This window comes from Epinephelus fuscoguttatus, linkage group LG13 (assembly GCF_011397635.1).
Source record: "Epinephelus fuscoguttatus linkage group LG13, E.fuscoguttatus.final_Chr_v1".
Lineage (NCBI taxonomy): Eukaryota > Metazoa > Chordata > Actinopteri > Perciformes > Serranidae > Epinephelus > Epinephelus fuscoguttatus.
Window position 1 is genome coordinate 39,672,286 of NC_064764.1, and position 13,182 is coordinate 39,685,467.

Genomic DNA, 13,182 nt, shown 5'->3' on the forward strand with positions numbered 1-13,182 from the left:
TACAGGAAAGCCCAATCAGTCTTTTTTCAGCATTGGCAGTATAAAAACAAAATCGGGGAGTGCAGCAAAATGCCGCCTACCTACTTTTGTTTATACAGAATGCGCCTTTTTCGGGGCAATGGGGGGCGTGAGCAAGTAACAAAACGTGTAGCTCAGCGTGTGACGTAAACAGTGACGTGGGAGGGAAGCCGCGGCTGGTCAGTCCTTCGGTGATTCTCTCGTAAGTCGGCCCGTCCTTCACCGTCCCCGTCATCTGACGGTTAATGGCCTCTTCGTTTGCGAGGACAAGGAGGGCGCGCAATTCCTTGTCTCCCCAGTTGCTCATCTTTACAGTGTCTGTCAGGTTTGTGTTTCCCTCTTGCTACTAGCTGCTCGCTAATTCCTGCTATCAGCTGTTTCCTGTTTATCCACCACCAGTGGCTCGCACGTGCAGCGTCATCAACAGCTCCTCCCACAAGTCTTCAACAGCTCCTCCCGTTGCAGAAGGCCGCCTCAGTTTGTTTAAACCAAAAGGTTCTACCAATATGTCTACCCTATGTGGCGGAAAATTGTGCACCTTGGATCAACTCGCCAACCAGCTCTGTGGGTCTAAACGCTTGCAGCTTGCCGGCAAAACGGCCCAACATTCGCCAAAAATCTGGCAGTGTGAACGGGGCTTAAGAGATGCAAAACCACCACATAGTCTGTGAGTACTTGCCTCTGTGTAGGAGAAGTGGGGGGGCCCCTTTGCATATCTGTGCTGAGAGGCGCATTTACTCATGATCCGCCCATGTATCCCCCTTACATCGAGACATTAACATGTGAGCTGAACTGTAGTGTTTATCTGGCCAAGATGAAACTTATTTTATTGTTTCCTCATACTGTTGAATAGTAAAACCTGTATCAAAATGTAAAGTTTTTTAAGCTGATCACATGCTTTATGTGTTAAGTAATTATTTGTAACAGTGACTGTTACTGTTAGGTAAATGTAGACGATATAAAAAGTACAATATTTGTTTGATTAGTTAGTTGAGTTAGAAGTAAAACTGTTTTACCTTAAAATAATAGTGAGTACTCGGCTTTACTTCCCACTGCTGCTACAGTACACTCAGTCTGATCAACTTTAACATAAAAAACAACAGCAATCATACAAAAAGTCCAGACACTGTTGTTTCCTACATGATGTGTCAGTCTGTGTGTCACAGTTTGGCCTGGTTCTGTCCTGATCTGCCCGGTGACACAGTCTGAAAGCTGTGGGTCATGATTATTAATATCTGTGTGTTACACCTCTGCCTGGCAGGAGACACACAAGTTGTTTACAAACACGCTTTTATGAGGGAGACGTCACACACACACACACACACACACACACACACACACACACACACACACACACACCCCTCCCCGCTCTGCTCGTCCCGCCCCCACCGAGCAGGGCTCATAAAAAGGCGGCAGCTCCTCAGCCTGGAGGTTAGTTCAAGAGCCGCAGGAGGCAGGAGGTTTCTCACAGGAGGACACAGAGGGACTTTTCTCTGAGGGACATACTCACACATCTACAGATATATAACGCAGACTTTGGATAATCTCAAACCTGATTTCTGGAATTATGAAGTCTCCAAAGCTGAAACCTCAAGGTAAATATAACTTTGTTTTTATATCCTGTAGCTTGTTATTTTTATTTGTAATAAAGCTTGGTGCACTGTTGATGCTGTCATTGTTTTTCTATAGGCTCATTCTCCAATAACATTTATGTATTTAGATATATTTTAATATTGTTTTATGACCCTGCATTTAATAGTTTCTCATATATTCATACTGCCATAACATGAGGCTCCACCGTTTATCTACTGGTAGGTCTACTTTCAGTCCCTCAGCTGAGATCTTAAGAAATTCATAGTGACGTTTTCTTGCAGCGAAGATCGTGAACGAGGAGGACCTGAGCGACGTCCTGTGCGAGTTCGACGCGGTGATGGAAGACTTCACGTCGCCGGTGGAGAAGCGACACTTCAGGTACTACGACGAACACCTGAAGACCATGAAGAGGAGGAGCAGCGCGAGCGTCAGCGACAGCGGCATCAGCGACTCAGAGAGTGAGTTGGAGATGAATTATTAACTGTGTTTTCAGCAGATTTGGGAGAACTGTCCGTGCATGTTGGAGTGTGTTTCCTAAATATGACAACACATAATTCTCTTTGGATCATGCAATGACAAATGTGACTTATGATCTGTAACATGGAGCAATGCAAGAGGATAAAGCCGTCATAAATGTTGGTGTGTTAAAGCAGGGAAGGTTACAGAGAGTATCTTTAACTTGGGGAATAAAAAGTGCAAACTGAGACACCTGAGACTCCAGAATGGAGATCAGGTCTGCAGAAATAATATAGTTACGATCTGTTTTCTGCATCTGTCACTTATGGATAACCGTCTCGAGAAGTTTTGCCCACTTTGCCTCCAGATAAAGTCTCAAGAAGTCGGTCCTATCACCTCTATTTATTGAACTTTGCCTCATGAATGCTCCTTCTCTCCTGGAGTCAGCGTTACTCCTCCTCCTCCTCTGCACTGCAATATTTTGGGTGCAGTTTCTTATCATGTGCCATCAGGAGGGCGGCTTTGTAGACTGGCAAACTGTTGCACATGCATGCATCCGTGCATGAATGCTCACATACACACAGAGCGGGAGAAAGATTTGATCAGAGTCCAGAGATCTGGGCGTCAGATCGAGCCACCGCTGCATATTTTGGCACACTCGCCCCACTATTGTGGCTGCTTCTCTAACATTTTACCGTCATATATTACTCCAGCATACAGTGTTTTAAAAGTCTGCGTCCCCAGCAGGAGAGCTGGAGAGCTGGAGAGCAGGAGAGCTGGCCCCGGGCAGCGTCTTACCCAGAATGTGATCGCCTCTGACATACGGAGAAAAATATGCTCCGGGTCCCCAGGAGCAAAGATAGTTTCCCAGACACGTGTGAGTGGGTTGGGACTTATGAGTGAAGATGTGGAAAATCTTTAGAGTCTTCATTTTTCTGGAGAGGCTGAGTGAAGAGAGGACGTTCAGATAACTGCAGACACATGCATGATGGACTCCAGAGAGATTCACGCTGTAGTGCTAGACATTGTTTGGGTAACTGCATAATAAGTGGGGTTCCAGTGGTTTTGCTAGTGTATCATCAGTGCCCACAGTGTTTACTAACCCAGCTAAACTTTATGTAATCACCACTGAGGGTCTCGCGTTAAGCAACATCACAGCAGGAGGGAGGGTGTTCGAACCTGTGTCTCTGGTGCTAATGAGGGTGTTGATTTGCTCAAGAGATCAGATTCCTGCGTGAGCTCTGTCCTCTCCATGGCAGTCTAATGAAGAGGGACCTGTCCCACGCAGGAACAAGCTATTGTGTTGCAGGCTGATGGATGGATGGACCGATGAACGTGCAGATAAATGACGCAAACTGTGCAGGGTCTTATAGAGCCGCCCTGGAGCGTGCATGTTTGAGTGAGGAGCAGAGAAAACTAAATATAGAAAACTGAGAAATGGGATAGATTCACGTCAAAGTCAAATGCTGATATTAAGGCCACAGCTCTGTGTGTGTGCCCGGCTGCTCCCCATTGTGTGTGGCGTCTCCTATCTCATGCTGTGTGTTCATTGCTAAGTGGTGGGAGTGGTGCAGGTCAGAGAGGGGGTGAGTAAGTAAGTGGTCGACATCTGAGACACTGTTAAGGTCCGATGGAGACCTGCACAGAGGAGTGAGATAGACAGGAGCAGCTTTAAGTGCTGCCTAATCTTCTTTCTGTCACACACACTTACTTCATACTCACACAGCCAGGAAGGTTGACACGTTTACCAGGAGTCTACACTTCTACAACCAGATGGGAATGACGAAAGAAGTTGCTTTTAGTGAGGGAAGTTGGACGAGCTGTACCAATCCAGCAGCTTTCTTCTGTCTTCCTCCTTTTCTTGCCAGACAGTGAGAACGTGTTATGTTATGTGGTGGCTTGAAATATGGATCTGGCAGAAACAAAGTGGTCATTATATCATTTATGTAACCATCCGTTTAGAGTTTGGGTGGTACAGGGGACGAGAACGTGCCCTGCTCTAAACGTGTCAGAGATAAATCTTACATAAGAGCAGGGGAAGAGCTGCATGACTTTCGAGATGTCTCTTCCCAAGACAACCTGTTATATTGCTGTCACTAGCTGCCACAATGGAGATTCAGTCGCCGAGTTCAGGTTGCATGTGATATTTTTTGCGTTGGGGTCGTCCAGCGTAGCAGAGCATAAACTTCTGCTTCTGGTAATGTTTCTTCTCAGGGTCAGCGTTGGCGCTGAAGCAGCAGAGACGTGTACGCTTTGCGTGTATCCACAGCTCGGAGTGTGCAAATACAAGCACATGCATGTGTTTGACAGGCCGTAGAAGAAAGGCTGTCATTAGAGGAGAATGCAGTGATTACACCCTGAAGCTGCTCCACTGACACAGATCAGATCTGAATGCGTTACGTGGGGAACACTGAAGCAAATCTAAGTCGTCTGCATTTTGTCTGCTGTCTCATTCTGACAGGTGCAGAGTCGCTCAACAGAAACAGCTTCAGCTTCAGTGATGAGAGGCTCAACTCCCCCACCGTGCAGTCGCCTACCACCAGCTCACCCCCTCTTATGTCACCAAAACGTGAGTTACACTCCTCCTTCTTACACTCTCACACAACTGTGACCTTTCTTACCAAAAAAATAAGATAAATCCAGGTTTACTTACTCTGGCAGAGCTCTGGCCTGCATACAGATTCAAATCTCTGTAATGAGAAATGGGTCAAAGTGAGATGTATTATAGGTCCAGTGTGTCGGATTTAGGGGTGTTTAGTGTTTAATCACCTGAAAATGAGAATTGTCGTGTTTTCGTTACCTTAGAATGAGCTGCTTATATCTACATAGGGAGCAGGTCCTCATCTACGGAGATCACCATGTTGCACCACCATGTTTCTTCAGTAGCCCGGAACAGCAACCAAACACTGGCTCTAGATAGGATCATTCATGTTTGCATTTTCACATTGGCCACCATAGTTAGCAGCCCATCCGCAATGAGTGTTTTTACCGATTTAAATCACCGGTCCATTTGTTTTAGAGAGGAGGAGACCTCTGTGGATAATTTGGCTCCTGGTAAAAACCTCCTCAACATCTTGATCTTAAGTTATAAGAAAAAAAACACTGAGCAAAGATAAGCAGGTGCCAAGCGAGCATCCCATCTCGGACGTGCCAAACAGTGTTGTAGAAACACAAATTTGTAACACAAAATTGTTTGATTCAGGGGTTTTTACTGGTTTAAATCACCAGGTCCTCTTGTTTTGGCAAAGAACAGACCTCTGCTGATAATTCAACTCCTGGTAAAAACCTCCTGAACGTCTTGATCTTAAGTCATCAGAGGAAAACAGTGAGCACAGATTAGCAGGTGCTGGGCCAGAAGCCCGTCTTGGACATGCCAAACAGTGTTAGAAAAACACTGATTTCTAACATGAAACTGCTTTATTCAGTGTTTTTACCGGTTTAAATCACCTGGTCTGGAAGAGACCTCTGTGGATAATTAAGCTCCAGATAAAAACCTTCTGAACAATGAACACTGAAGGAATTCTAACCAGGAGAAGTTTCAGCTGGTTGCAATCTGTAATCCTCACTGCTAGACGCCACTAAATCCTTTTAAATCTTACACACTGGACCTGTCTTATAATGTGTAACTGAAGATGCTTATGAAAGAACTCTTCACTCTTCATAGTTTAAAATCTGAATCTCTTTCTTTTCTCCGCAGCCAAACTGGGCGACACTAAAGAACTGGAGGACTTCATCGCCGACCTTGACAGGACATTAGAGAGTAAGTGCTAATGCAACCTCGCTGTCTGATGAATAAGCCCGTGCGCTGGCGCCGCCCGCTACTCGGGATTAACTGGCGCATTTGTTCCCTGTGTCAGCTATGCTAACGACCACTCATAAAGTGACACAGGAGTCACTCCCCTTAGAATTCTAAGAAACGAGGATGTGTGAGGACTATGGAGGAGTTGGGGCATGTTATGTGGACCATGAGGCCTCTGGGGTTACACTGGGGAGAAAGGCAGCGTATCCCTTTTCAGAAAGTGCTTCTACAAACACCATGCAGAAGTCCCGACTATTAAATGCCATCATTTTCCCCCAGAGCTCTGTACATGCATGAAAATGTAACCTAAGAGGGCACCAGGGCGTCGTTAAGTAGCTTACAGAACGTCATAGGTAATACACACACACGGTTAATTTGCGTTGGACCGTTTCTTTACTACGAGGAGAGTGAGTGTTTGAACTTGCATCAGAGTATCAGGAATGTGTGCTGCTGCAAACCTGGGCTGAAACTCCAACTGTAAATGTCAGGAATGGAATGAGACAGAAGTGGGAGTTGAAACGCTTTCCTTACTTCCGTGTTTTTTTCTTTCCACCACCACCGCCCCGCTCTGTTCTGTGTTTTGGCCACTGAATGTCCGTCTTTCACGGCGCGCAGGCGTACAGTCGCTCTGCAAAGCTGGACATGCAGTCAGGCAGTCAGCCAGCCCCCTGTTAGCCCCGCAGAATTGCAAATTTATGAGGGCCACCAGTGTTTACGATGACCAGCCTGTAAAACAGAACGTCCGCCACTCTGAGAATAGAGCTGGCAGCCAAGGAGCCACGGAGTCCTGTTCTAATCTGTCTGTCTCTGTCTCTTCTTAGGCATGTGACACGGAGGCTCACAGTCATCTTGGAGTGTAGCCATGAGGGAAGGAGGGAGTGGATGTCTGGACCCCCCCCTGAGCAGCTAACATGCGCCCCGGCCCCCACACCGAAAAAACCACCCAACAGGATAGAGCTGGATGGCACAGCAAGTGGCTCCACCACGGCATCAACAAGCTCCTAAAGTTAACCCAGCAGTGCTCCACTGACTCCAGGCCACCTGGCTACTGGGCTGTAAGGACTGCAAGACGGGTCAAAATTAGCATTGTAGCAACCTGAGGACGAGAATACTTCAGCCGCCATGATGTCAAGGACTCCATGAGACGCTGTGAGGAATGAAGACGCGGGATATACGCTGCAGAGTCACTGGAACATTTATTGTCACAAATCACAGACCAGGTTTCACTCCCTCATCCAAAACTTGAGCTGGAAGAGTATTTAAAAAATGGCTTTTTATAATAGAAATATATTTGTAATTTTATAGAGCTTCTTATTGTAAATTTATCAGTCTTTTTTTGGGGAAATATATTTTTGTATCATATGTAAATAGTAATTGTTCCAAATTCTATTTGCCTTGGTATTAACAGGACGGTCAGATTAAGATTTGACACACGTTGACTGGAATAAAGTTGGTTACATGCTTAAATGTGAACTGGAAACGTAATCCCTTCTGAGAAATAACTGGAAAGCAATTTATGTATTTAATACAGCTAATGCCTGCCAGAGGTGATATTAAAGTATGAAATATTGTTCTTTTATTAACACACGTCTCTCTTCTTTATTTTGGACTTCTGCTTCTCCAGGCTTCTGCCAGGTTGTTTCAGTAATCTGAATTTAATGTGCAGTCTTTAACTTGAAAGGTTCTGCATGCAACATTGAGAGCAATAATATGCATAGCCATGGGCACATTATGAGAAAATGGGCCCCTGGGCACAGACATGCAAAAGGCCCCACCACCTCTTGTACACTGGAGCAAGACACACAGACTTTGTGGTGGTTTTGCCTCTTTTCTTGTTGTTGTTTTGAATCTTTGTGGTCTTTCTGTGTCTCTTCCTTTGAGGGACATTTTGCAGGTGATAGCCAGGGAGGCCCCTTACACTTTGGGCCCCCGGCCCTGTGCCTGGCAAGCCTGTTCAGGAATCCATCCATGTGCATAGCAAACCACTATTTCCCATGTGAAGATCTCATAGGCGTAGATTTAGGCGGGTGCAGGGGACTTGCCCCCTTCAGTACTTGCAACACTTGCATTTTACCACCTTATATAAAAACGTGAAAACAGCCGAGGACTTCTGTTTTGATGAACCGTGTGTTTTCATTTATGCACCAAGTAAAGCAGGTGGTGGTATGATGCAATGTCAAAAGCAACAGTTGAAATCTAAAAAGTAAAGAAGCAGCAGTAACTAAATGCACGATTGAAGCAGGACATTTCCACCATAAACTGATTTGGTGCACAAAACTCACCACAATTCTTGGACTGCTGAGAAAAACTGCCACACCCCCCACTTATTATGTGTCCCTTCCAAATGTTGAATCAAAACCTACGCCCTTGGAAGATGTAGTGGAACAATGGCACCCTGAGCACAAACTGAGGTCATGCTCTGCTCTGTGTGTTGTAATCCAAGCTGGGAAGCCTACACATGCATGTTTGTGCATGCAAGTATCACACTTGTTAGCTTACTGTCGCTGCTTTGCACTGTTGCCATTTAGCACTGTTTACAAGTTAGCACTGTTAGCTGCTAGCTGATGACTAAGCTGCTCCCATGTTGATGTCATGTGCAGACAATTCATATGGTTTTTTAAGCCTAATTGCAGGTGCCAGAGGTAAAACGCTAACGTTAGGCTATAAAGAAACTACACCACAGTCGCATGACTTAATGTAATGGCTGTCTCATGTCACCGCATGTTTGTAACTGCCTTTTTTAGGACATGTAAAAGCTTCCGAATTCAAAAGTGGGTATTTGTTTTTATGTGGTAGAAGAAAATGTAAATGTCTCTTGAGATTGTTTTAACAACAGACCTTATTTCAGGCGTCAAATGAAAAGCCCACTGACTCCGAGACGAGGGAACCAGGAGAGCTAAAATGCTAACTCATTTCCACGTTTTAGGGGTCATTCCTGCAGCGCTCTGTTTGCTTCCTCTCTGTTGCTGTTACAACCTGCCGAGGCAATGTGCATTCTGCCCCAGTTTAGAATAACAGATGTAAAATGCAATCTAAAAGCACATTTCACGTTGAAATCCCAACTTTTTCATTATGTTCTAATACCTTCACTTAAATCAAATCACACCAGAAGGTATTAAATTCCTCTCGACGCCGTGGAGCACAGTAGGTTAGGAGCTGCTGACTGGTTAAATTGGAGCGGTAACGCAGCAGGATTTTTGAGTGACAGCTGGCTCTTCACCACCTCGGCACTTTATTAACCCACCAGCACCACTTCCCTGGTGTGTCCTTCTCCCCGTGTGTGTTTCAGTGCTGATCTCCCTCTGAGTTTTTGGCTTCCCTGAAAGACAGAGTGTAGCGAACACCGTCAGGCAAACCAAGAGCGCTCTATATTTAACTGTTAAAAAAATATTTCGGCATTACAGTTATTTAAGTTAAGAGAGCAATATTGTAGAAAGTGGTAAATACAGTAAATACATGCAACAACAAAATGAAATAGATATGAAATGTCTCTTCCTTCTGTGCTCATTAATCAACCACTCAACAAAGCAGCAGCTTATGTAACTTCTGTAGCAACAGGGTCTATTTCCAGAGGTGGAGGGAGACAGGAGGGTGAGACCCTTCTTGCCCAGCAGCAGGTGTGGCTGAAGTATGTAAGAGGCACCCCTCTGTCTGCTGACCACCAGGGGTCAAAGGCCACTAGCTCTGGTCAGATACACTTCCATACTGGTTCCATGGTGGCAGAGCAGCAGGTGCAGACACACTTGGGACTACTCTGTTTTATGTGTTTAAAGGAAAACTGCAGCAGTTTATTATAGTTTGGGTACCTGCAGCAGACAGATTGAAAAAAGAATGGTCAAAAACTGAGCAGAAGAGGCCAAGACATCTTGTCATTTACAGCCTCAAAGGGGCCACACAATCAAAAATGCTGTTTTTTTTTTTATATTTCCCATTATGCAAGTATGTGGCTCTTTCTCTCTGCCTGGTCAACATATCCTCATACAACAGTCAATATAATGTCTGATGAAAAGTAGAGTTACTGTGGTAAGGTTTTGGAAAACAAACATGGTGATGGCGTATCGTATCATAAAATGACTCAAAGTTCACATAGTTGCGAACACTGGTCACCAGGAGGAAGTCCAGTTTTGAGATCCCAACCTTCCTCCTTACCAGTCTACTTCCCTCTTTGTTCTTTTCTTCCCTTCAGTGAATTAGTGATGTAATTACACTCTTCCAAAATATGTGAGTTATAGAAGAATCACTGGCTCGTGATTATGTAAGATATGTGCAAATTTTGGTGCATTACTTTTCGTAGGAAAATGCATGAACAATATGAGCAGCTCGGCGTGATAAAGACAGTCTTTGAAACTCCATCCTTTTATCTGTAATGCAGCAACCCAGTCGCCAGATAAAATGTTGGCAAGTTTCTGCAAACTATGGATATGTTACATTTCCATGTTATTATGTAGCAGGTACATTGAAACTGTGGTTAATGTGTGTTTAGCTTAGGCACCAAAACCTCTTGGTTATGGTTAGAAAAAGATCCTGGTTTGGTTTGAAATACTGTAAAAAACAACAGCTTTTCATGCAACTATCCCCAGTATAAAAACAGCACCAGGTTGCTACAAAACACCTCACGTTTGGTGCCTAAAAAGCCTCTGGCAACAAAGCAATGACGAAATCACAACTGTTTTTTAAAGATTTTTTTGGCTTTTTGCCTTCATTGGATAGGACAGTCTGGGTGTGAGGGAGAGAGGGAATGGCATGCATCAAGGAACCGAAATCGAGGCAGGCTGAAATAGAGCTTGCGCTGCTGCAGCAAGGACATTCCCTTCATATATGGGACGCCAGCTCTACTCACTAAGCCACCCAGTGGCCCAGTCACAACTGGTTTTGTTGTTCATTGGCCTTGAACACTGATCTACAGCTTGGCAGGTGACACACCATCAACCATCTCCTCCAAGTCACTTTAAAACATTGATGCGTACGAAACTCACAAATGTAACATTAGTGGTTTGCAGAAAAGTATGATGCCTATGTTTACCTCTGGTGTCTGAGCTGGATGCAGACTTTGTTTGTTGAATTCTTGGTCTCAAAGTTGAGACATCCCTGCTTGCATCACTATGACATCATCAGACTTATTGTCTCAGACTTCACAAACTCCTTCCAGAGCCACAAAGACATTACACAGCAGTTTTCCCAGGCTCAGCGGTTCTTCAGCGTAGTGTCCCTTTACACTTTGCTGGACTTTAATGTGGCTCTTCGTCCTCACTTGGCCGCTATCTGTATGTAAAGAGAGACATCATGCCCCTCCTTCCCTTCAGCCAGTCACTGATCGCATCTGCACTGATTTGTTCTGCAGCCTTTGATTTTATTCCCTATGAAGTCTCATGTTTGAAGAGCTTAAATGAGACCTCAGCCCACAAGCTGAGAGTCCCCTACAGCTGTTCACAGTCTGTGGATCCAGCCGCCGTACTATCAGTGCATGCCAGACTGTGTTAATCTGATGGCAGGAAGCTGGCATGGAGACACTCGTCTCCGTGTTGTTTCTTCACTACAGTTGGCAGAGGGAAGCTGTGGGCACTATCCCACTGTGAGTCTACCTATCTGCACTGTTCTGCACCATGGATCAGCTGGCACTGATCGGAGAGACCGTGTTGACACAACACATGATCCCCTGAGGGTGAGGGTGGACTGCCCTCACCTCTAAAACAACTTTCCCACTTGGCAGAGTCAGGCATCTTTTTGGCAGCGTGAGTCAGTCCTGTAGAGGTGTTGGCTTTTACAGTGGACAGCCCATATGCGCACAGTCCTGGAAGTGTGGAAAAGTAAGAGACTCGATTAGATTGAAGATAAGAGAACACAGAGGGAAGAAGATGCTAAGGTGAATGAAGGAATGGGAGGACAGATGGAGAAATGTTTGAAGAAAGACAAACACTTAATACTGCGACCATGTGTCAGTCTGAACATGAAGATGGATGCCTATGGGAGGCCCCTCAAGACTGCTGAAGTGGTCGTTCTATGAATAGGCTGGGCAGAGACACACAGATGTGTGTCCACATCACAAAGAGACAGAAATACACAGAGCCAAATATCAGGTTCAGCTTTCCACAGGGTCTTCATCACTGGTGTCCAGATGTCCCTGCTGCAGTGCAACCAGAGGGGAACATTAATGAGTGTGTGTGTGTGTGTGTTTATGTTGGTCTCTGCAGCACATGATAGAGCTGTGCTGTTTGCACACTAATACACACTATATGTATGCATGTAAGTGTGTACTGAAGCGTAGCGACTGGTGTGTGTGAGCATGTCTGTGCCTGTTCACCATGTTGAGGTGTGTGTGTGTCTTTGCCTTCCCACTCATTGTTGTTTGAACTGTTGCCTCACAGAGGGACGGTCCAAGCTTTGACTCCTTCTTGTGTTAAGTGAGGTCATTTATTTTTCAAAGTGTCACACACCAAAAGGCACCCAGCCTGCATGGGATTACAACACACTGCAAACATAACAAACAGAGATATGATATAATGAGAGTGAAAGAACAAATGTAGCACACATTCATGTCAAACAATGTCAAAGCAGGTATGAAGTCCTGCTCCTGAACACATCACAGCAATACAATGTAACTTAAGTCAGCTGAATCGCCAGATGAAAATGTTGGTATTGTAAGTTCCTGCCATCCATGAATGTGTTACATTTGTACATTTCACAATCCTTCAACATTCCTTAAGTCATGTAGTGTATGGGCTGACTTTGTCATCCGGAGGTGGAGATTGTTGATGGTGGAACAATGCCGACCACCGTTCAAGACCAACAAACAGCAGAACTGGTTGTTCTCGTCAGGATAGTGCCATGAAAAGTGGCAGTTTTTTACCGTGACATTGCTGTGTTTCTTGCCAGCATAGTGCCACAAAAAAACAATTGTTTTGTACAGAGACGTCGCTGTGTTTTCTCCCGGGCTAGTCCAACATAAAGTAGTTGTTTTTTATTGAGACATTGCTGCGTCTCTTGCAGGGATAGTGCCGCACTAAGTGGTTGTTTTTTACCGAGATATCGCAGCATTTGCAGTTGTTTTACACCAAGACATCCCTGCATGTCCTGCCTGGATAGTAGCATGAAAAGCGATTGTTTTATACTGAGACATCACTACATTTCCTGCCGTTATAGTGCCCTTAAAAGCAGTAGTTTTGTACCTTGACATTAATGCGTTTCATGCCGAAATAGTGCCATGAAACACAGTTGTTTTTTACAGAGACATTGCTGCATTTCCTGCCAGGATCAGCCTTGACTGATGTATTTCCTGCCGACATAGCGCAACAAAGACAATTGTTTTTCACAGACAC

At 44.9% G+C, this 13,182-nt stretch overlaps 1 protein-coding gene across 1 annotated transcript; it reads left to right on the forward strand.

Moving 5' to 3' along the window:
- Nucleotides 1–1,443: 1,443 nt before the first annotated feature.
- rgcc (regulator of cell cycle) lies at nt 1,444–7,449 on the forward strand. The gene is made up of 5 exons (XM_049593385.1): nt 1,444–1,613; nt 1,893–2,069; nt 4,529–4,636; nt 5,765–5,827; nt 6,688–7,449. Exons 1-5 carry the CDS (start codon nt 1,586–1,588, stop codon nt 6,693–6,695), a joined length of 384 nt encoding a protein of 127 aa, XP_049449342.1. The 5' UTR covers nt 1,444–1,585; the 3' UTR covers nt 6,696–7,449.
- Nucleotides 7,450–13,182: the final 5,733 nt, after the last annotated feature.

What these genes read in the sequence shown, in the direction of transcription:
- rgcc (XM_049593385.1), top strand. Translation starts at nt 1,586, where the DNA reads ATGAAGTCTCCAAAGCTGAAACCTCAAG. An exon ending in TCCAAAGCTGAAACCTCAAG is followed by an intron (nt 1,614 to 1,892) that starts GTAAATATAACT and finishes GTTTTCTTGCAG; the next exon opens with CGAAGATCGTGAACGAGGAG. An exon ending in CGGCATCAGCGACTCAGAGA is followed by an intron (nt 2,070 to 4,528) that starts GTGAGTTGGAGA and finishes TCATTCTGACAG; the next exon opens with GTGCAGAGTCGCTCAACAGA.